The sequence below is a fragment of the Candoia aspera genome, chromosome 5 (assembly GCF_035149785.1).
Source record: "Candoia aspera isolate rCanAsp1 chromosome 5, rCanAsp1.hap2, whole genome shotgun sequence".
Classification (NCBI taxonomy): domain Eukaryota; kingdom Metazoa; phylum Chordata; class Lepidosauria; order Squamata; family Boidae; genus Candoia; species Candoia aspera.
In genome coordinates, this window is record NC_086157.1 from 60982834 (window position 1) to 61007593 (window position 24760).

Below are 24760 nucleotides of genomic sequence, written 5' to 3' on the forward strand. Positions count from 1 at the left end.
TCAAAGTGCTGGTTATCACCTATAAATTCTACATGGCACAGGGCTGGGGTATTTCTGCCTGTCCTGCTAGGTTGCACAAAGTGGGCATGCTCTATCTCCCTTCTTTGAGGCAGTGTCATCTAATGCGGCCTAGGAGACATGCCTTCTCTTTTTGCATCTGCTATTTGGAACAAGCTCCCCCAACCTGAGGTTTGATTGGCTTGACCCTATTTACTTTTCATGGAGCTTTTTGTTACATGCATTGGATCAGGATGCTAATTGACCCCATTTTGCTATAAGAGTGAATGCTTGCTAATGCCCAGCCTTGGCATGTGTGTATGTGATTGTGCTTTGTTATACTGGTTTTGCAAACCTAGCCTCTATAGTTTGTAATATAAATTAAGCCTTATGGTTTCAGACATTCTGAAAGCATATGTAACACAACTATCAATGAAGCTGGTCATATGAACAGACAGACTAAAAAAGCATTATTAGTTTATTAGAAGACTCTCACAAAAAATGAGAAAAGAACTATAAAACCTATTTCACAGGAAATCATGAAGCCCTTAAAAAACAAGTTAAAGAATTAATAGGCATTAATAGGCATTTGAGGAATGATGGCAGTAGCTCATGATGGATTTGGAACTGAATTTTATGAACTGTTTAAAAATATTTACCACAACTACATATCAGAGAGGACAATCCTCAAAACATAGAAACAAGCCAAAATAATTCTACCCACGAAGATTTATTGTTTTCATAATTTAACTCGATTGATTTCACTTGTTCACTTGTTGGTGGAGGACGGGTCGTTCCTCGTTCCCTCCGCGGTGCCAGGCGTGCCCTCGCCTTCGGGCGCCCAGGGTGGCGGTTCGCCTCGCGCTTCCTCCGGGGTTGTCTGCGGGCCTGGAGAGGGTCCCCTCGCCTCGCCCCCGGTGCCTCGCGGGCTCCGGGGCGGGTCCCTCCCCCGCCGCTTCCCCCCAGCTGGGTCCCATACTTACCGGGGCGTTGCATCGCCCGGACCTCAGCTGCATCCCGCCCTGCGAGAGCGGGGCTTCGTCGCCGGGCGCCGAAGGGTTGCGCCTCCTCGGTTCCTGGTTCTCCATGCCTGGCTGATCCCTCACAAGCTTGTTGGATAGGTACCAGGTGGAAAAAATTTTTTGGGGGGTTCCCGTTTTTATGTCAGGGCCAGCCTCGCTTCGCAATAAGACACAGACTCACTTAATGGGTATTAAGGATTTCTGGTTTATTGGAATGATAGCTGACAGAACGAAAAACGGGAACGGGGTAGGTAGTGTGAGGGTGCCCCTTTTATACCCTCCTGTGTTGCCCCGGGCTTCCCCACCCCTCAATGCCTCGTTCCCTCTTGATGGGACCCTTGATGGCTGCCTGGGCGATTTCCCCGGTGTCTTCTTTGTCTCCCTGCGACGGTTGTGTCCTCCGGGGCACCATGTGCTTCTTATCTTCATTCCTCTGACGTCTCTCCTTTCAGTTGCTTATGGGTCCATGGGTGTGGGTGCCTTTGGGTGCTTGTGTTAATCCCTGGTTTGATTATCTCCTTCCCCTTTTCCTTAATGATCATGATCCACGTTGTGAGGCTCTTTGTGCCTTGCAACGAGGTCATGACACATACCAAAAAAGGGAAACACTAAAGAATGTTCAAACTATCGAACAGTGGCACTCATTTCACATGCCAGTAAGGTAATGCTCAAGATCCTGCAAGGTAGACTTCAGCAATTCATGGAGCGAGAATTGCCAGATGCACAAGCTGGGTTTAGAAAGGCAGAGGAACTCGGGACCAAATTGCCAATATCCGCTGGATAATGGAAAAAGCCAGGGAGTTTCAGAAAAACATCTATTTCTGTTTTATTGACTATTCTAAAGCCTTTGACTGTGTGGACCATAACAAATTGTGGCAAGTTCTTAGTAGTATGGGGATACCAAGTCATCTTGTTTGCCTCCTGAAGAATCTGTATAACGACCAAGTAGCAACATTAAGAACAGACCATGGAACAACGGACTGGTTTAAGATTGGGAAAGGAGTACGGCAGGGCTGTATACTCTCACCCTACCTATTCAACTTGTACGCAGAACACATCATGCAACATGCTGGGCTTGAGGAATCCAAGGCTGGAGTTAAAATCGCTGGAAGAAACATTAACAATCTCAGATATGCAGATGATACCACTTTGATGGCTGAAAGCGAAGAGGAACTGAGGAGCCTTATGATGAAGGTGAAAGAAGAAAGTGCAAAAGCTGGCTTGCAGCTAAACCTCAAAAAAAAAACAAGATTATGGCAACCAGCTTGATTGATAACTGGCAAATAGAGGGAGAAAATGTAGAAGCAGTGAAAGACTTTGTATTCCTAGGTGCGAAGATTACTGCGGATGCTGACTGCAGTCAGGAAATCAGAAGACGCTTAATCCTTGGGAGAAGAGCAATGACAAATCTCGATAAAATAGTTAAGAGCAGAGACATCACACTGACAACAAAGGCCCGCATAGTTAAAGCAATGGTGTTCCCTGTAGTAACATATGGCTGCGAGAGCTGGACCATAAGGAAGGCTGAGAGAAGGAAGATCGATGCTTTTGAACTGTGGTGTTGGAGGAAAATTCTGCGAGTGCCTTGGACTCCAAGAAGTTCAAACCAGTCCATCCTCCAGGAAATCAAGCCAGACTGCTCACTTGAGGGAATGATATTAAAGGCAAAACTGAAATACTTTGGCCACATAATGAGAAGACAGGACACCCTGGAGAAGATGCTGATGCTAGGGAGAGTGGAAGGCAAAAGGAAGAGGGGCCGACCAAGGGCAAGATGGATGGATGATATTCTAGAGGTGACGGACTCGTTCCTGGGGGAGTTGGGGGTGTTGACGACCGACAGGAAGCTCTGGCGTGGGCTGGTCCATGAAGTCACGAAGAGGCGGAAGCGACTAAACGAATAAACAACAAACATTTACTAAGGAAACAAGTTGAACAAGGTGACTAAAAATATATCAGATTAGACCGAAATATGTCATTCAAACAAGACTTGCTAGACAAAATTACAATTAGAATGTCAGTTTCACCAAAATGTAATTCTTCCCCCAAATGTTCCCAATCTGGATCCATAATTAAAATTAAGGAATAGTAGAAGCTACAAGTAAATTTTATGCATAAAAAGAAAAGAGTATCTGTGTGTTTGTGTGTGTGTATACACACACACAAAGAGGAAAGGAAAAAGAAAGCACAAGCACAAATAAAATGTAAGTATAAACAGAACTTAAGAAACATTTATTTAGCTTTTGAGCATAGCTTTAAACCTAGCCTGCACAGTATAATATTGGTCAACCTTTCCATTTTGGCAATGTAAAACCAACTCATAGACAATGAATACAGAGAATGAACCTGGGTGACACTATTATAAAAGGATAAGCTTTTTTGCTACACCTCCGGTTACATTGTGTAGGGTTAGCCTTGAAAAGTATCCTGAAATTGTGAAATATGGCAGCTAGGCTACTAAACAAGTGCAAGGGATATGGATGATATGACATTCACACTTAAAGTTCTGCAGTATTTGCCAGTTGAATAAGGTGTTGGTACTGATATTAAACAGCACCATGGTCATCCCAAACCTGTTCAGCTGTGCAGATCTGGAGGGAACCTTTGGAAGATGCGTCTAGAAGGTTCAACTATCTGGACCCCAGAAGAGGGCCTTTCTCTACCTCACTTCCAGGATCTGCAATGCACTTTTCTGGAAACTGCATTTGGCCTTCACTTTCAGCATTTAAAAAATCTGTAAGGGTGCATTTTTTAAAATGTCTTTCAACTGTTAGCAGTATTTGTAGGGACAGGTTCTTATGTAATCTACAGCGTCATCTACAACATACAGTGTTGAATGTTGTATGTATCATCTACAACATACAGGATAAGGACTGTAATAGTCACTATGTAGGATAGACAGGCAGAAGACTAGCAGAGCGCATCCATGAACACCAACCAGCAGTCAGAAGACACGATGAAAACTCACAACGCATGGACAGACTCAACCACAGTTTCAACTGGGAAACTATGCGCATACTAGACCAAGCTAAATCCAAAAATGCTAGGGAATTCCTGGAAGCTTGGCATTCAGACAAATCAGCCATCTATAGACAAATAGAGTTAAACCACTTCGACACACCATTCAAGAGACAATAAGAAAGCTAAAAAGGAAAAAAAAAAAAAAAGACAACACATCCTGTCCAGCATCCAACACCCAGATAAGCAGGGATTAACACCAAACAAGCAGAAAACAATACCCTAATCAAGGAACTACCAAGGAAAAAAACCACACCACACCAACGCTGGCAGGGCAAGCTACTATATAAAAACAGGGAGCAAACTTCATACTCACTAGCACGGATGATGTTACCTAGTCGGGTAATGAAATGTCTGTAAGCAAACAACCAAGCTCAGAGAGCACCAAGGACTTCACATGTGTGAACATAACCTAAGTGTTAAAAGGTCAGTCTGTCCCTCATAGCACTACCCAAGTTCTGCTATTCTTACATAAACATTTCTACTTAAATTTTAAGCATTCTGCTCTGGTTTTGTATTTAAAATCAAATTGTTATCATGAATATAACAGCAGATTAATCTATTTTTGTAAGGATTTTTTTTGATAGATTGGAAGGTACACCTGGAGTTTTCACCTCTTCCAGCACATTCACACATCACATTAAATAATGACTTTTAAAATCATGGTTTATTGGTTATATCCTAAAACAATTTGTGAACTAGTCTACTTTCTTAAGAGGAGGTCAACTGTGAAAATCAAAAAGAATCAGGCTCCAAATATATTGAATAGCATTGATCACTAATAACCAATCCAAGGTATGAGATTAAAGTCACAACAGCTATAGCTAAAAAAGCTAGACAAATCTGTACTCTACATTACAATTTTATTAATATGTTTTTTATTTAAAGGGACATCTATCAGGTATATTTTATATTAACTTTTTGAGCTGTTCGGCTGTGATATAACAAAGATAGTTAATACTTAGGTACATAAATTACGTATCTCTGCCAAAAGTGTAGACACAGAGTAACAACAAAGGTTATATAATTGAGTACATATCTTGACTCATTGGAAATGGCAGAACTAGCATCATGTATATGTTTTCCTCAAGTTACAAAGGGATAATTTAACATGCAATATTCTGGAAACAAGAGGAACACATTACATATAAATTTTTATTATCATGATTGTAAATAATCTGAATATCATTCTTGCTAATCTGTACATTGCATCATTTTAAGTTTTTCTGTTTCGTCCAGGAAGCTCAGGATAATCTTCTCGCAAAAGCACGTGACGCCGACATGTTGGACATGTACTGTGCTCCTTAATCCATGGCCCAATACACTGTATAAGATATAAAAAGATTGCAGAAATATCTCATGAAAAAAATATGGCTATGCAATATGGGCAGTATCTGCTCTTAAAAAATAAAATTAAATAAAAATGAACAAAATGTTTAAAATTCATTCTGTCAAAGGCTGACATTTATTAACTAGCTTTAATGCCAAAGACTGCCAGTGATTAATATCAAAAATATAAACCTAACATTTAATGATATAAAATAAGAAAATCACCTGAATACTCAAAAAACAAAACAAAATACTACTACTACTCCATTTATTCCCCACATGCTTTCCAGAAAAGCTTTGCTGTGCCAATATAAATATGGAGGAAGACTATTAATTAAAGGGCGGGCCAGCACCAAAAATAGACTGCTTCCAGACCCCAAACCCCATCACCTCACAACATGTGAAACTTCTAGAGTTTCTATAGTTAGAGCTTTAAATCTTACAGGCACTGTTCCACTTATTAAAAAAAGAAAAAAACCAGAACGGCATGGAACAGAATGGGAAAAAATCAGGCTGATATTTTTTTTATCTTTGCTGGGACCTTAAGGGGCAAAAAGGAGAGGAGGATCAGAGTAGTGACTGGCAGAGAGAAATGGTACAAGGAGTTTGGTGAGCCATTACAGGGGAAGGCAGATTGGAAAGTTTCAGTCTATCCTTTCTTTCAACCTTTGTTGTCATCTCAAGAACCAGATCTCTGGATTGCCAGGATATTTGGGCTCAGGTTGATGTTACTGACACCAGGTCTGTCTGCAATAAGTCATCCACAGTCTAACTGAGGATGAGATGACAAATTTGGCATGCATCACTGAAAACTGGGTCTGCAAGGGCAGGGGAGTTAAATACCTTTCATGTCCTAGCTAGGTGCAGAAGTTTACATTTTTCCCTATTAATTCCCACTCTATTAATTCACTCCATTGCTCAAGCTCTTCTAGATCTCTTTCCTCTGAAATATCAACTTTGTGTCATCTGCAGATTTGATAAATGTCCACTCAATTCCCTCTTCCAAACCACTGACAAAAATGTTGAACAGCACAGGGCCCAGGGCAGAACCCTATGGCGTCATACTCAATATTTCTGTCCAAGCTGATGGAGTGATTTGGGTGCAATCATTCCACCAATTGTAATTCATCTAATAGTAGTATCATTTAGTCCATATTTTACCATCTTACTGAGGAGTCTATCATAAGAGACTTTATTCAAGTCTTTGCTGAAGACTTTGCTAAGGGCCCACGTACATTTTGTCTATAGCATTCCCCTGATCTACTAAATTTCAGCTTCTATAACATATTTGTCTTCCAGAATTAAGAACTCCAGTTCTTCCAATTTGTTTTCAACACTCTGTGTGTTAGTATGCAGGTAATCCTTGCTTAATGACCATTTGAAGTTACGGCGGTGCCGAACAAATGGTACTTATGCCCAGTCCCTGAAGTTACAGTCATTGCTGCGCTCATCATCACGTGATCAAAATTTGGGCACTTGGCAGCCTGCCCACACTTATGACTGCAGGGGCATTTCAACTCCCCCCAACCTATCTCCCTCCCATCTCTGCCCTTTTGGCTGCCCTGCACAGCACCACTCCTTGGCGGTGACGCTGGGGCTGAAGTAGAGGCCCGGGGCCTTCAGCAGTCTCAGCCAGCTGCCACCACCCCTGGGCCTCTACTTCAGCCCCAGCACTGCCGCTGAGGAGTGCCGCCCCAAGCCCTGTGCTGCAGCCAGCCTGGCTGGTATGAGTGCAAGGGAGAAAAAGGCACTGGTGCAACCCTTTTTTAAGGTGCCAGTCCTGGACTGGTCATATTAAACTAAATTATCCAACATTCCCCTTTTTAGGGAAGATGAGGGGGATATCACCCACAAATGGCTATGGAAAAAATGGCAACTTTGTCCTTCATCTCAAGGAGGCTCAATTACTAGGTTAAGAAATGTATCCTGTAAGTCTCTGCAGATGAGGTTTTCCTAACTCATTTTTAGTGTAGTCTACTATGCACACTAAAATAATCTCTACTGTGAACTGTGGGATCTCAAGAAAAATGGAGGATATTATATTTTGGAGTCCTTGAAGAAATGGCACAGAAAACCCCCCATTATATAAGCATCCTTCTACTCATATTTTTTTTTGGTGCTGATACATGGAAGTCAACATATTGACCTGTCTGTCCAGAGGAACAGCAATACAGCAGCTATCAAAAAGTGCAGCTGCAATCATAAGAACTGCTATGGAAACATTATATTTCCATATGATTATGGTCATATCCATTTTTGAGATTGGCAAACTCACTTCCTAAGTAATGTAGCCCATATAAAACATACTTTGAATTTGCAAGGAAAACCTTGAATTTGCAAGGAAAAGCTGTATGTATCAACCTGAGCACTGAAAGGCAAGTGCTGGTCCTGGGATCGAAGGTGATCAGTCTTCCACAATGTAATCTGTGCTTTTGCTTGCTAAGAGTTAATTCAACCAGTGTATATTGCAAAAACTAATTATGATCATGTTAAATATGTGGGGCAATACAGCAGCAATTCTCCAGAAAATGTAAAAAGTCACAAGGATCAAGTACAGCCCTTTTTTTTGCTGATAATTCACTTACTAGTTTGTGAAATCTGTGTCCACAGTCCAGAACATGCAACAGACTTGAAGTTAGTTCTTCATGACATATTACACATGGATCATTATCCTATAGAATAAAATGCATTTATTGCCATTTCAAAACTACTTCAAAAATTATTGGCTTGCTACTGCATTAAAGTAAAATAAATACAGACTCTCATAGAAGAATTCCAGTAACTAATGGCCATATCTTATATTTTACATGCATAAAGATCCCTACAATTTCCTGTTAAAGTGTCAAGGTTAAGCTCCTGTGTGAAACCCCGAAAGCAGCTGATTCAAAAAGTACTGAACCGAATGGGCCAACTGTCTGACTCAATAAAAAGCACCTTTTGAACAGAAATTAATTTAGTTTAGTGGCATCATAATAAAAAGGTATCATTCTAACCCATGAGGTTTTGCAGTATTTCTCTGCTTAATTCTAGAATAGAATATTATAGTCCAGTATATTTCAGTGTCAACAGGTTAGAAAAATAATTGTATCCAGAGTTCCATAAGTGAATTCTGCTCATGGAATAGCACAGGAAAAGACACAGGGGTTCCAGGGAACTAAGTAAGACTATACCCTTCAAAATTATGTGATTCCCCCCCCACCACCATTCATGGAAAGTTATCTTTCATGCAGCCTGTTGTTTATTTTCTAAAAACTGTTTCATTTGTGAAAAAATAGTCATTTTGAAAATAGTGATATATCATTACTATTCAGCAGTTTCTCATTAAACCTTTGAGAAAAGTTCATTTCCAGTCTTCAAGAAGATTTTTGAACCTCTCATACCATATTGGTATGGAGCACTGTTCATCTTTATTAAATTCAACTCTTGACAAAAAAACTGGATTTTCAAAACTGATTATAATTTAGTCCATTAACTGATTTCTATGATATTAGGCACTACCTACATTTTGAAAACTATTCTAAGAACTTGAAAGTTAAAAAAAGTCTGTATTTAAAATTCTAAGAGGAAAAATGGGCTTAGGAAAGAATATATATGACCTCTCCAAAATAACACTAAATCAACGAAATGGTTTCACAAAACCATAGTTTTTATAGAAAACCTACAGTGGCATCATTTGATTTTTTCCACTTTGATTTTGATGTTTCACCAACAGTTTTCCATGGCATCTGATTTGATTGAGGTGGTAGGCTAGTTTTATTTTTGTTTTCATTAGCAACTCTAGACTTCCTTTTGCTCTGTCCCAATGTCTTTAATACTTTTTGAGTATGACTTCCATTTTGTCCTGAAGTACAGGAGGATAACTTTTCATTTTTTCCAGAAGAGGAAAGAACCTTTAAAAAGATAATGGAAAAGTATTAGCAATACCTTCCTAATTTATACTTTATTCTTCCATTGCTTATGCAGTTGACAAACATAGAGATTAAAGCAAATGATTATTTGAAGCAAGAACACAAAGCAAACCAACAAAAGAGAACACATCAGTAGTAAACATTCCAAATTAGCACCAAGACAGATCTTAGTCTCTAAGAAAAAAGAGATGCCTTTGACAATGCACGTTGAATACCCAATAAAAATGAAAAAATCCTATGTAACTTCCTTGGCAAGCCATTCAAAATCTTCTGAGCTGTAATGGAAAAATTCTTATTGTTGACTTCTCTTCCTATACAAATGAAGTTTACTATGAGGACTCTCACACATATTCCAAAATGTGAGATAACCTAACCTGACCTAAAGACTTTCCAAACAATGGAGTCCTTGGTGCTCTCTGAGCTTGGTGGTTTGCTTCCAGACGTGCACTGATGATGTTAGCTAGTCGGGTAATGAAATGTCTGCAAGCAAACCACCAAGCTCAGAGAGCACCAAGGACTCCACCGTTCAACCCTGACCCATGTATATTCTCTTCTACTGGACTTTCCAAAGTATGCATTTTCAGCCTTTGGAACTGCAGTACTGGCATCCTGAAATTTTGCCTGGGACAGGTTGAACATTCTGCTATCTTCCAATACCCAAAATGAGACCCGCCAAGCATTTTTCTGTAAATGTAGTTTCTGCAGCCCAAAGAGAAAATAAGGAAACTTCTTGGCAGAAGTTCTTGGCAGAAGAGTTTTCCCCATATCTTTCCCACCTTAGGTAGAGCATCAATGCGTCCATTTAGATTTTCTTTTTTGAGTTTATTTCTCACATTATCAATAGTACATATACCATACTGTATCACATCTATTATACAGGGTTTTTTTGCTATCTACATAAACATTTCCTGCAAATTACCTTTTTTGTGTCTGGATGATCCAGGATAAATTCAGTTACCCTGTTTAGGAACTCATCTGTGCTCAACTTGTTTCTATTCTTGACACTGATTTCTTTTACAAAATTTTCCAAATCTGAACTGCAGAAGGGAAGAAACACAGCTATTCAGAGCTTTTGCAGAAGATAAATATTGTCTGCAACTATGGTATATTTTAGAAAACATGACTATCTAAAACTGAATTGCCATTTGTGCCCCTCCCCCATTTGTATCCTCAAGAATATATATGTATCCATTATTATTTCTTCTTCACCATAAAGCATTGTGAAAATAATGTAAATTTAAAGATACCTACCTTATCTTCTACAGTTCTTTGGATGAAACAAAGATTCCACTCTGAGTTTAAAAGGTAACTACGTAGTGTTATAACTCATCCCATGAATACTTACTTTCCATTCCTGTTTCAGAAGAATTTATGCAACAACTGGGTCACGTATAACTGAACCCCAGGCAAAGGACTTAATATGAGAACAAATTATTATATTGTTACTGTTAAAAAAAATCTGATCCTAAGAATAAAGAAACTTGAGTAACAGGGTCATTGACCTGAAGATAAAACTGAACTGAATCATAACAAAATGCTGAAGGGAGACTCAGCTCAGTTTCTACCAACCAGTATAAAGTGAAGAAAAAAAAAATAACAGAAACATGGTAATAAGTAGTATGGTACAAAAAACACTGTCACTAAGTCTTGAACTTAGTGCCCATACTGAAGCAAAGTTCACAAAAACCAGAAATTTCAAGTATAATAAACTGCTTAAGATAATGACAGGAAGAGCCATTTCAGATTTTCTCTAGGATCAACTTTAAATTATATTAGGAGAAGCAAAAATAGATAATCATTTCTGAAGATTTGTGTCAGAGTATATTTCAAAATATTTAAATTATACATTGTACAATTTTAAGTAGATTTTTTACACACACATGCACATATATACACACGCACACATACGAGACATGGTTTTCAACTAAAGTGTGAGCTATCCATTTTTTCTATTGTAGATATACCTTGTATGGTGTGGAAATATAGTTCTAAGTTGGTCAATGATATTTTCAGATAGTTTTGAGAGAATTGGTCTGCTCAGAACTGCAGCATAGTCCAGTCCTGCAGCTCCTGCCAGTTCCTCTGGAATGCTGTGTTGTAGCTGGATATTCTGAATATGTCTTCCGGAATTCCCTGGTGATTGAGGCAGACATACTTTATCAGAAAGTGAGTTTCGTCTGCATTCAGAAGGTAGTTCACCAATGTCTTTACTGGGAGGAAGCTCTGAATCATTATTGCCAGTGTAAACTTTAACTTTGGAAGGTAAGGGACAACTGTCATTAACATTTGAAAACGGAGGAAACAGATGCGGAGCAATAGTTGAATACATTATGATGGCTGGGTCATTAATAGGAGACTTCTCAGGAGTTGCCTAAAGGAAAAGAAGAGCACAAAGAAGAGCAAATATGGTAAGAAAGAATATTCCAAGCATTCTAAAACTGTTTCTGTCCTATCAGACAGTTCGAGATTGAAGTATGTATGTATGTATTGATTTATTTATTAATTAAAAACTATCTCAGCCTTAAGATTCTAGGTGGTACACAAACAGCAAGAGCAACAAGCCAGTGTAAGAATAAATACACAAAAAATAAGTATTATACTAAAAATAACGCATCCAACACCGATGATTCCCAAATATAACAAAACTGGACTGTAAAAATTAAAGCAAAAAGATAGAGTATTTTAATGTCACCTGTTTTGTTCAGGCAGTCATTTACTCATATGTGGTATTGTATTTATAATAGTCCCTTACTTAGAGAAAAATGACGGTCAACATATATTCACTCTCTCATATGATTCCATATAATACATCAAGAATACCAGCAGAACAGGGCCTGAAATTTTCTATCAAAATATTGTAACACATCACAGACTTTAATTCTGTTGAAAAATGAATCTCATCCTGGGACATCACAACCTTGTCATTTCAATCTCTCTGGGTGTTCAAATGATGTTTCATGGCAGCAATTTGGAAAAAAAGTTGAAGAACTCTCAGTTTATGTCACCACTCATCCCTTGTTCAAAACCACACTGGTGGTGCCAGACACCAGCTTCTTGGGACTGTATCTCCCCACAGGAAAGAAAACCCTAGAGGGCATGTGGCAGTTCATACATGAGGATGAGAGCATTACACTTCTCCATAAAGACATGAGCAAGCTACAGAACGGTCTGACCTTTTCGATGCTTCAATTCTGCAATCATGAGAATGCAATGATCTGTTCACTTTGGATGTAAAAACACTCATGAAATACTTACTGATGACAAACCAGTAGGTGGCTGAAGATCTGCAATTTCCACTGGGGTGATATTATTTAGAAGAGCACCATTTTTTACTATACAGATCCTCTCTTCAAACTGACTCTGCAGAAAAGAGATGAGAGGTAACATTTAACATTCTTAGATATGAACTCTCTATCAAGAGTAGACTAATTTGGTTGAAAGCCCAAAATAAACCTATCAATAAGAGCTATGTAAGTGAACACCTGATTCTTAGGCTAACATTACATGTAGCATCTGGTCCCTAAAGTGATGTCATGACATGCCTCTAGGTTCTTTTTATTAGTTAAAAAAGAGAAATATCCTGCAAAGCAAAGCACTAATCTCAAGCATTATTTATTATTATTATTTTCAAAGATTTGTATAGCCGCCCATATGTAATAACAACCCTGGGCAGTGTACAAAACAGTAAAACCAACAAAAAAACCCAAACCAAAAATAAAATCAATAAAACTCCATAGCATCCTGAGGCAGCACTATCCCATACAACCATGCACCATTATGCTGTGCTCTAGCCTCATCCTACCCCAGTGCTTGTGAGAAGAGACAGCTTGTCAAGGCCTTCCAGAAGGCAAGGAGGGTGGGAGCATACCAGAGCTCAAGGGAAGGGGTTCCACAAGGCAGGGGCAGCTACAGAGAAGGCATACTTCCTAGGTCCCACTAGATGACATCATTTAAGGGAGGGTACATGGAGCAAGCCGACCCTATCTGATCTGGTGGGCCAGGCAAATACCTTCAGGGCGTCCTGCAAGTAGCCTGGCCCCATGCCATCTAGAGCTTTAAAGGTGATAACAGGCACCTTAAATTGCACCCAAAAAGAACTGGAATCCAGTACAGCTCCTACAGCAGTGATGTAATATGGGCAAACATAGAACACCCATAACTGTGCCGCTGCTGCCACATTATGGACCAGTTGTAGTTTCTGGATGGTCTTCAATGGCAGCCCCATGTAGCGCGCAATACGATAATCCAACTGGGAACTAACCAGGCATGAGTGACTTTGAGCAAGGCCTCCTGGCCCAGGATGGCCACAACTGTCACACAAGATGGATCTGTGCAAAGGCCCCCCTAGCTGCCTCCTGCTCCTTGAGCAGGAGCTGTGAGTCTAGGAGGACCCCCAAATTGTGTATCAGCAATGTCTGGGGGAATGCAGTGATGGAAAGAGTCAAAGGTATTTTACCTGAACCAGAGGGATCAAAAACCCAGAGTTACTCCAACTTGCTTGGGTTGAACTGAAGCCAGTATCTCCCCATCCAAACCCTTACTCCCTCCAGGAACTGAGCCAGCACCAGGAAAGCATCACTTGGTTGGCCAGGGGTAGAGATGTACAACTGTTATCATCAGCGTACTGATGATACTGCAACCCGTGCCAGCGCATGACCTCACCAAGCAGTCTCATATAGATGTTAAAGAGAAGGGGTAAAAGGCCCGAGCCTCAAAGAATTCCACATTGTGAGGCCTTAGGCTCAATCCCTCACTCCCCACACCGAATGGAACCTGCCACAGAAGAAGGAGAACCACTGCCCCCCACTCCCAACCCCTGGGGCCGGTCCAGAAAGATATCATGGTCAATGGTATTGAAAGCTGCTGAGAGATCTAGGAGGGCCAGAACAGATGCACCATCCCTATCCTGACTTCATAACTCAACCACAAGCATGACCAACCCTGTCTCAGTGCTACAGCCTGGCCTGAACACTGACTGAAAAGGGTCCAGATAATCCACTTCATCCAGGGCCCTCTGAAGCTGAGTGCCTACCACCCACTCAACAACATTCTCCAAGAAAAGGAGGCTGGAAACCAGACAAAAGTTGTCTAATATGGTCAGGCATGAGGATGGCCTCTTAAGAATGGAGTGCACCACTGCCTCTTTCAAGACAGGCAGCACCACTCCTTTCCACAAAGAGGCATTAATCACTGCTTGACCCAACCACATGCCACCTCAACCAACTTAACCAGCCAGGAAGGTCATGGGCCTAGCATACAGGTGGCAGAGCTAACAGCCCCAAGGACTCTGTCCACCTCCTTAAAAGTAGCCTGCTCAAAACTCTTCCCAGATAATGCGCCTCAATCACTTCCATAGGATCTGCCCAGCCAGAGGCTAACTCCAAGTGAAGTCAAGTGAAAGGATCGTTACCTTGTCGTGGTGCTGGAGCTTGAGCACCTCAATGATGGCATGAGCTAAACCGTGAAGGGCCACCCAAGACGGGAAGGTCATGACAGAGAGGTCAGACTAAATGGGATCCCCGGGGAAGGTAATGGCAACCCACCCCAGTATTCTTGCCGTGAAAACTAAATGGATCAGTACAACCAGAGATATGTCGGTATACCGTCGGAAGATGAGACCCCCAAGTCAGAAGATGGTCAAAATGCTACTGGGGAGGAACAGAGGATGAGTTCAACTAGCCCCAGACGTGATGACGCAGCTAGCAAAGCCAAAAGGACGGCTAGCGGCTGACGGTGCTGGTGGTGAACGGCGAATCCGATGTTCTAACAATCAACACACCATTGGAACCTGGAATGTAAGATCTATGAGCCAGGGCAAATTGGATGTGGTTATTGGGGAGACATCAAGATTAAAGATAGACATTTTGGGCGTCAGTGAAATGAAATGGACTGGAATGGGCCACTTCACATCAAATGACCACCAGCTCTACTACTGTGGACAAGAGGACCACAGAAGAAATGGAGTAGCCTTCATAATTAATAGTAAAGTGGCTAAAGCAGTGCTTGGATACAATCCAAAAAACGATAGAATGATCTCAATTCGAATTCAGGGCAAGCCATCTAACATCACAGTGATCCAAATATACGCCCCAACCACAGATGCTGAAGAAGCTGAAGGAGAGCAGTTCTACGAGGATCTGCAGCACCTACTGGACAACACGCCTAAAAGAGACATTGTTTTCATCACAGGAGACTGGAATGCTAAGGTGGGCAGTCAAATGACACCTGGAATTACAGGTAAGCATGGCCTGAGAGAACAAAACGAAGCAGGACATAGGCTGATAGAATTTTGCCAAGACAACTCACTCTCTATAACAAACACTCTCTTCCAACACCTAAGAGACGGCTTTATACATGGACTTCACCAGATGGACAACACCGAAATCAGATTGACTACATCCTTTGCAGCCAAAGGTGGCAGACATCTATACAGTCGGTAAAAACAAGACCTGGAGCTGACTGTAGTTCAGATCACGAACTTCTTCTTGCACAATTTAGGATCAGACTAAAGAGATTAGGGAAGACCCACAGATCAGCTAGATATGAGCTTACTAATATTCCTAAGGAATATGCAATGGAGGTGAAGAATCGATTTAAGGGACTGGACTTAGTAGATAGGGTCCCGGAAGAACTACGGACAGAAGTTCGCAACATGGTTCAGGAGGCGGCAACAAAATACATCCCAAGGAAAGAGAAAACCAAGAAGGCAAAAGGGCTGTCTGCTGAGACACTAGAAGTAGCCCAAGAAAGAAGGAAAGCAAAAGGCAACAGTGATAGGGGGAGATATGCCCAATTAAATGCAAAATTCAAGAGGTTAGCCAGAAGAGATAAGGAATTATTTTTAAACAAGCAATGCGTGGAAGTGGAAGAAGACAATAGAATAGGAAGGACAAGAGACCTCTTCCAGAAAATTAGAAACATTGGAGGTAAATTCCAGGCAAAAATGGGCATGATCAAAAACAAAGATGGCAAGGACCTAACAGAAGAAGAAGAGATCAAGAAAAGGTGGCAAGAATATACGGAAGACCTGTATAGGAAGGATAACAATATTGGGGATAGCTTTGACGGTGTGGTCAGTGAGCTAGAGCCAGACATCCTGAAGAGCGAGGTTGAATGGGCCTTAAGAAGCATTGCTAATAACAAGGCAGCAGGAGACGACGGCATCCCAGCTGAACTGTTCAAAATCTTGCGAGATGATGCTGTCAAGGTAATGCATGCTATATGCCAGCAAATTTGGAAAACACAAGAATGGCCATCAGACTGGAAAAAATCAACTTATATCCCCATACCAAAAAAGGGAAACACTAAAGAATGTTCAAACTATCGAACAGTGGCACTCATTTCACATGCCAGTAAGGTAATGCTCAAGATCCTGCAAGGTAGGCTTCAGCAATTCATGGAGCGAGAATTGCCAGATGTACAAGTTGGGTTTAGAAAAGGCAGAGGAACTCGGGACCAAATTGCCAATATCCGCTGGATAATGGAAAAAGCCAGGGAGTTTCAGAAAAACATCTATTTCTGTTTTATTGACTATTCTAAAGCCTTTGACTGTGTGGACCATAACAAATTGTGGCAAGTTCTTAGTGGTATGGGGATACCAAGTCATCTTGTCTGCCTCCTGAAGAATCTGTATAACGACCAAGTAGCAACAGTAAGAACAGACCATGGAACAACGGACTGGTTTAAGATTGGGAAAGGAGTACGGCAGGGCTGTATACTCTCACCCTACCTATTCAACTTGTACGCAGAACACATCATGTGACATGCTGGGCTTGAGGAATCCAAGGCTGGAGTTAAAATCGCTGGAAGAAACATTAACAATCTCAGATATGCAGATGATACCACTTTGATGGCTGAAAGCGAAGAGGAACTGAGGAGTCTTATGATGAAGGTGAAAGAAGAAAGTGCAAAAGCTGGCTTGCAGCTAAACCTCAAAACAACCAAGATTATGGCAACCAGCTTGATTGATAACTGGCAAATAGAGGGAGAAAATGTAGAAGCAGTGAAAGACTTTGTATTTCTAGGTGTGAAGATTACTGTAGATGCTGACTGCAGTCAGGAAATCAGAAGACGCTTAATCCTTGGGAGAAGAGCAATGACAAATCTCGATAAAATAGATAAGAACAGAGACATCACACTGACAACAAAACTCCACATAGTTAAAGCAATGGTGCTCCCCGTAGTAACATATGGCTGCGAGAGCTGGACCATAAGGAAGGCTGAGAGAAGGAAGATCGATGCTTTTGAACTGTGGTGTTGGAGGAAAATTCTGAGAGTGCCTTGGACTGCAAGAAGATCAAACCAGTCCATCCTCCAGGAAATAAAGCCAGACTGCTCACTTGAGGGAATGATATTAAAGGCAAAACTGAAATACTTTGGCCACATAATGAGAAGACAGGACACCCTGGAGAAGATGCTGATGCTAGGGAGAGTGGAAGGCAAAAGGAAGAGGGGCCGACCAAGGGCAAGGTGGATGGATAATATTCTAGAGGTGACGGACTTGTCCCTGGGGGAGCTGGGGGTGTTGACAACCGACAGGAAGCTCTAGCGTGGGCTGGTCCATGAAGTCACGAAGAGTCGGAAGCGACTAAACGAATAAACAACAAAAATGCTGATAATATGTCTTACAGAGGCCCAGCAAGGGCTCCCTGGACCCTCTTTACCCAGAAGGGACCTGGTCACCATAAAGAGGGCTGCCAGCCACCTATCTACAGATGCTGTAAAAGCAGAGAAGTAAGTATGCTTCGCCGCTCTTAAACCCCCTAAGGTAAGTCCTAAGAAAGGCTCTTGCCTCTGTTAGATTGGCTTTACTCCTTGTCTTTCACCAGAGGCACTCTAGGCATCTTCTATGTCATTTCATTTCCCTTGGCTCCTTAATTAAACAAGGAGCTCTACAGGATCTGTGAACACAGAGAATTTGCACAGGTGCAATCTGATCAATGGCCCTTGTCACATGCTCATTCCAAGCCGTGACCAAGGCCTAAACCAAACTGTGCTCCAGACCCTCTGGAAGAACCCCAAGCTCCTTCTGAAGCCCAACAGGGTCCATCAGTTACCAGGGCAGGCCAATCAAATAGGCAGTGGGGAGTGACCCGGACAACACTAGAGTCAAGAATGTTTATGAATTCCACAGTTAATTCAAAGCAAAGATGTCCCAATGTTTTGAGCTCATAGGTACATTTAGAACTTTGAGACTGTGTTACATCTCCAAGGCAGATTAACTGCATCTAGGGTATTGCAGGAAGTAGTTAATGGCCTGGTCGAATACATATCTGTTACCTGAGAAATCCTAGAGAAATAGTGAAGCAGCAAATGACTACACAGTAAATATTGTCCCTGTCTTAAAAAAAAGAAAAGGAAGCTCCAGCAAACTATCAGATTAGTCAGTCTGAACTGATATCTGGGAAGATTCTAGAACAGATCAGAAAGAGACTGAACTGTAAGCACTTTGAAAACAATGTGATAGAACAGATTAATAAAATGCATGATTAAATGATTACAGAATTTGAATACTGTAATAGAAATGAAACAGTGGGAATTTCAATGGAAGAAAAATATTAAATTTATGCTAAATACTATATTCAGAGAAATTTGGTACAAGAAGTTCTATTGTTGGTATATTTTTTCTAAAATGCTTAATAACAACAACAATATAAAAACCCATTGTTGTTATGGAGATCACAGGTGAGGAAGGAGGGGGTGCCTTCTGGGGGAAAAACACACTCACAGTGTGGAAGACCTTGGGCACTTGGCCAAGAAGTTCAGGCAGGACCTGCCTTAGAGTTTCTGGGGTTTTTCCCTTAGAGCCTGCTAGTTTTGCTCAGTTTGGCAAGATTCTGTTTATATGGTAGAAACAATAAAGACTAGAGCTTCATTCCTGGCTCAGTGTAGTTTCTTCGCATTATTCCTAACACTGTGGTAATTACCTGGTGTCAATATGCGGCTGTTAATCACAAATCTTGCCAGACTAATCTTATTTCATTTTTGACTGGGTAACTTTAATAAATTATATTAATGCTGTAAGCATAATACATCTTAACATCACCAGAACATTTGACAAAGTACACCATGGCATGTTGATTAGCCATGTGACCAAATATATACCTAGTTGGCTTGAAAATCATACTCAAGGAGTGCCATCAAATATTTCTTTTCAAACAGAATGCCACAAAAATAACTACTGAGCCCTATATGCTTCAATATTTTGATAAATTATTTGAATGATGAGGTGGGGGGAATGCATATAACTTTTGCAGGTGATATAAAATTGGGTGAAATATACAATACCCTAGAACAGAGAAATATATTTTAAAACAATCTTGATAGCTTAGAGAAATGGACTTCAAGTAACAGAATGATAAAGACAGGCACAAAGTTGTTCACTTACCAAAAACAAACAAACAAATCCACCAAAACAAAACAAAACAAGTGCACAAGTATAGAATGGGAGATACCTGACTTGGTAATGGTACTTGTGAAAAAGATCTTGGAGTAGTACTTGATTGTAAACTGAATATGAGCCAGTGATGTGGCTGCAAAGAAGGTAAATATAATTTTGGTCTGCATCAATTTAAGTATAATTTTCACATCACGGGAAGTAATCGTTCCACTCTGGTCTGCCTTGGTCAGACATCATCTCGATTACTGTGTCTGGTCCTGAACACCATATTTTAAGAGGGATTCAGAAAAATTAGAACAGGTTCAAAGAGGAGCAATGAAGATAACCTGAGGACTAGAAACTAAGTTTTAGTTTAGAGCTGGGTATGTTTAGCCTTGAGAAAAGACAACTAAGGAAGAATATGATAGCACTCCTCAGATCTGAAAAGATGTCACAAAGAGGAAGATTGGGACTTTCTCTCATTCCAGAATGCAGGAGATGGAATAATGGATTTAAGTTACACGAAGGCAGATTCTGAATGACAGTTTAAAGAACTTCTGAACGGTAAGAGAATTTCACCAGTTGAATCAAATTGCCCAAGAAAATAGTGGGCTCCTTTTCACTGGATGTATTCAAACACAGGCTAGACAGCCTTCTGTGGTGGATGATTTAATTTGGCTTCCTGTGCTGAGCAGGGGAATGGACTTGGTGGCCTAAATGGCTCCTTCCAAGACTAAGATTGAGTGCTCAGAATGAAAACAACTGCAATGGTAGGCACAATGTGTCACAAAATGCCCATCTGCCAAAAGACAGACTAGTGAGACTGCTCCCTGCAACCAGCCTCCCATGATGCTCTCTATTCCCTCAGTTTTTTTCTGGGCAGGTAAGAACATTTCCAAACAAATAGTGGTCTGAAGTCCCCTATCATGTTTTATCTTCTAAAAATGTATGCAAGATGTATGTTGGACCAGAAGGATTAATAGAAATAAAGTTTATGCTTAAGACTGGCACTCCGTTCCACAGACTACTAGCTTTAATAACAACAACAACAATAATAGAAAATCTTTGAACACAGAAAGTATAGGACTAATACTGTTGGTACCACATTTTTGATCCAGAAGTATTTCAAGAAAAAAAGATGAGTAGACACAGTCATCTGTGCAGAAGAAAGAATGGCACACTGTGGTTACAATGCATCCTGGGAGGCTGGGGAATTTTTTTGGGGGGGGGGGGGAATACCCTAGCAGTCTTCCTTCTGCTAAAAAGATGATTTAATTAACTTATTAGATTTATATCCTGCCTTTCATCTTCTGATTGACCATGCCTACCAAGGCAAACATTTTTGTGAAAATGTCTATAATATACAATTAAAATATGGGTTTGGGAGCCTGTCCTGGATGTCAGAAAGACTTCTAAAACCCTCCTATAGCATTTTACACACCCACACACAATTTTGATTATTTCTATAACCACAGCATTATGAAAATGTATGCATTGTTCAAATAGATAAAAGAGGCAATATTAAGTAATTTTTGCAAGGAGGAAGATTATACACATTAGCTATGTCTGGACAGGTATGGGCACTGTTCCTTCCTTTGTGAGCAGGGAAACAAATACCGAAGCCAAAATATATAGCTTCCAGTTATATCTGAACCAGGTTTATTGGCTTTCAGAAAAATCTTGATATTAAATCATCGTTCAAAGCAAGTATAATAGGCCAGCTTCCTAGAAGCCACTATTTCTGTCTTTGAAGAGATTGCTATGATTAGTTGTGATTTCTGGCTTTTCCCATTTGTACAAATGAAAGGTTGAAGAAACTATATAGATACACAAACCTTGTTAATATCTCAGTTTACTAACCTCAGATATGATTGTTCAACCATGGCACTACCAATATACAATGATCAATAAAAAGTAATTATATCACAACAGAAATTTGTAGAATCTGCATTTTACAAGATTTACTACAAGAGACTTACCTCTATTTTTTTCTTTTCTTCCCCAATACTGGACATAAATGACTCCCAAGAATCAATCTGTAACTTTGACTGAGGCATTGCAGAATGACTGAAGAATGATATAATTTAGTTTATGTAATTTGATACTTTGATATTAATTCAACTATAAAACTTATATCCTGCTTTTTCATATTAAAAATAATTCCAATCATGAAATGACAGTCTAGTAATTCAATCTATATAAATACTTGCTTAAGATATTAAAGTTTGCATTTTTTTTTCTACGAACATTCTTTTCCAGAACAAGTTTATGGTCCTCATATTATTTGGAAGGCAAGACTTTTTTTTGGAAGGAAAAAGAGAAGTCAATCAAGGTTTTATATAGGTAAGATTTAGGACAAAATAAGAGAGAATGACGTAAGCAGAAAAAGAGAAAACTCTGCTTTGTACCCCATGAACCGCCTGAGTCAAAAGAGGAAAAAAGTAATGCAAAACCCTACAATCATATGGTTTTGGCCTTCCAAGAATCAAAAGGAGTTATATCAGCTGCTGAATTCCACAAAAAAATGGCCAGCACAATTTTCTAACAAATCTTTTATTAACTGACATACTCATTTCAGGGTAATTCTAATAATTGTGATAGCACCATGACTTGCTGCCATAGTCAAAGTTCAGTGCATGGTTCACTTAACACACTCTTTTTCTACATTGCAACCTACAATAACATGAAGAAATTTTACTAATGGATATGATTAGTTAGGAGAATAATTAGAATCTAATGCCAGAAGCTAATGGTTAGCAAAGTCATTTATGGCAGAGGTTTTCAACCCTTTTCAGGCCATGGAACCTGTTAGTTAGAATCAAATTTCCAGGGACCCCTGATCAAGAGGCAAGACTCTAATGACAGAAAATCAGCTGCATTCAGATGAAGGTGGATTTTTTCCCCCTTAGTCTCTCTCAGAACCCTATCAAGTTTCATGGACACAGAACCCTATCACAGACTCCTAAGGTTCCATGGACACAGTCTTAAAAACCCTGATTTATATTACCATTCAATATCCTTTCATAATAACCACACATGCAATAGAATATCTGTATATTCTAAACAATACCTGGTCATGAATTTTAGATATTTAATATTGGCTTTGGCATTTGTTGCTCCTCTGCATAATTTATATAATTCTATCTCTTTCCAGTTTTCAAGTACTGACACCTGAAATAAAAGTAACTTAGCATAAATCTAAACATCATGCTGGAGAAAACAGGGTATCACATTAACTTTGTAGAATACAACTAAGCCCAAACGCTTGTGACGTTATTCTTTTTAATTACTTCAAACTGTGATCTTGAAAATGTAACTGTAAAAATATTTTAAAAAACAACATAGGGCCAGCAACAAACTAAAAACTAGAACAGTTAACAAGTTGTATATGTGCTCTAAAACTTACTTTAAATAGTAACATTTTGATCCAAATACTAAGGGAAGGGTAGACAATTTGCCTCTTGCTTGCAGCCCTTAGCATACTGAATTCTGACTACCAAATTTAGGCAGCAAAACAGCTGAATTTTAGGTGGATGATTACAGGCCATTTTCTAGTATTCTAAGAATTGGAATGGTAGCTGTTTGCTCCCCCTCCACCTTAAACCCCACCCATCATGCCAAAAAGTGGTCCGAAAAACAGGCCAATTCAGTCCATTTTATTATTATAAAATTATAATTATCAATGAGAATGGTAACTGCTGATTTGTCCATATGTAATTATCAATTCTCCATGATTTCCCCCTCTCTTAAGTCAGTGTTGAGGGTTGCAGTGGAAGCCAGTTGTTCCCAGACCAGAGATGGCTATTATAAATGCATACAATAACTACTCTGTATGAAGGCCACCAAGTGCTGCATCAAGTATTCTATTAATTTAGAAAGGCAAGAGGAAAAAGCCATACCTTTAAACCTCAACACTTTGTGAATTACTGCAAGTTCATTATAAAAACTTGTAATAAAGTTTCTGTATCTGCCAGCTATTCTAACTGTGAAAGGGAGGAGGACTTGATGGGGAGGAGTGAAAACTACATGAGTGACAAGAGAAATAGAGGCTTTTTCACTGAAAATGAGATTTCTGAAATGGAGGAGGTTCCCAACACAGAAGAAAAGGTGTGAGGAGTCATGAAAAGTTTAAAATGGAGGGAGTATCTGTTGATGAAGAAATGGCGATAGAGGTATGGAGGACACCTCCTCCTGCAGCTCAAATTCAGAGGAAGGAAGGAGAGATATGCATGATCCTTCCAAATTTATGGGGGAGGGGGAATGGAAAATGGAAATAGTGGGGGGATGGTTGTGTGGGTTAAAGTGGGAACCAGCAGCTTCTGGCCAGAGATGGCCATTATGTAAACATACCACAACTGCTGGGCTTCAAGACCAACTAGCATTGGGTCAACTATCCATTGATTTGGAAAGACAGGAGGAAGAAGCCACAAGTTTAAACCCAAAGGCTATAAAAGTCCTTTACATTTTCTCGCTGGCAGCGGGAAACCAATTCTTATATATGGCTTCCTTTTTATCTACAATAAAGATTTCAGCTGGCCCAAGCTGCTTCTGCCAAACAAAGCCATGAACTCATAAGAAATGTGATTTGCTGATGAGCCCTAGTGGGGGGAGCCTGACAACAGTATTAATTCAAGTATGTAACTTTTAGACAAGCATGATAAAGTATTATAAAGATGATGAATAGTTTGCGGGAATCAGTAATACATTCAAGTAGTATCATATATTTTACCTCTGCTGCTATTGCTCTTTTAACACATTCTTCCTGGTAATCCTGGTTCTTCTTTATAAGTTCTTCCATTTTTACTTTTTCACATTCAAACTTATTACTGTAAAGTAAATTTAAAGACTGTTAACATATGCTCAGACTTCTACGTGCCTGCATATCATGCAAATCAAAAAATTAACTCAGTATATAATTACTTACAAATATAAGCAGCAACAAATAACTGAAATTTAATTAGAATACTGCAAACATGTTAAACCTGATTTATAGAGGACCTTTTAATTTTTGACAGGATTACAGCTTCTTCTTTGTGGGGTTACAACTCTATTTTTCACAAAATAATTTCTGAGTATTCAGTGGAGAGTACACATCTACCAAACCCCAT

General features: G+C 39.9%; 1 protein-coding gene across 4 annotated transcripts in view; it reads right to left on the reverse strand.

Annotated features, from left to right (window-relative positions):
* Positions 1-4685: 4685 nt before the first annotated feature.
* The window catches only part of TTC3 (tetratricopeptide repeat domain 3), a 79756-nt gene continuing 59681 nt past the window's right edge, over positions 4686-24760 (reverse strand). For all 4 annotated transcript variants that reach the window (XM_063305364.1, XM_063305365.1, XM_063305366.1 and 1 more), the window contains exons 38-46: positions 24382-24478; positions 22723-22823; positions 21632-21719; positions 12530-12634; positions 11239-11645; positions 10194-10311; positions 9029-9256; positions 7952-8038; positions 4686-5361 (exon numbers count right to left, since the gene is read on the reverse strand). In XM_063305364.1, the coding sequence (XP_063161434.1) occupies positions 5254-5361; positions 7952-8038; positions 9029-9256; positions 10194-10311; positions 11239-11645; positions 12530-12634; positions 21632-21719; positions 22723-22823; positions 24382-24478 (1339 nt within the window). In that variant the 3' untranslated portion in view covers positions 4686-5253. The remainder of the gene's footprint in view (positions 5362-7951; positions 8039-9028; positions 9257-10193; positions 10312-11238; positions 11646-12529; positions 12635-21631; positions 21720-22722; positions 22824-24381; positions 24479-24760) is intronic.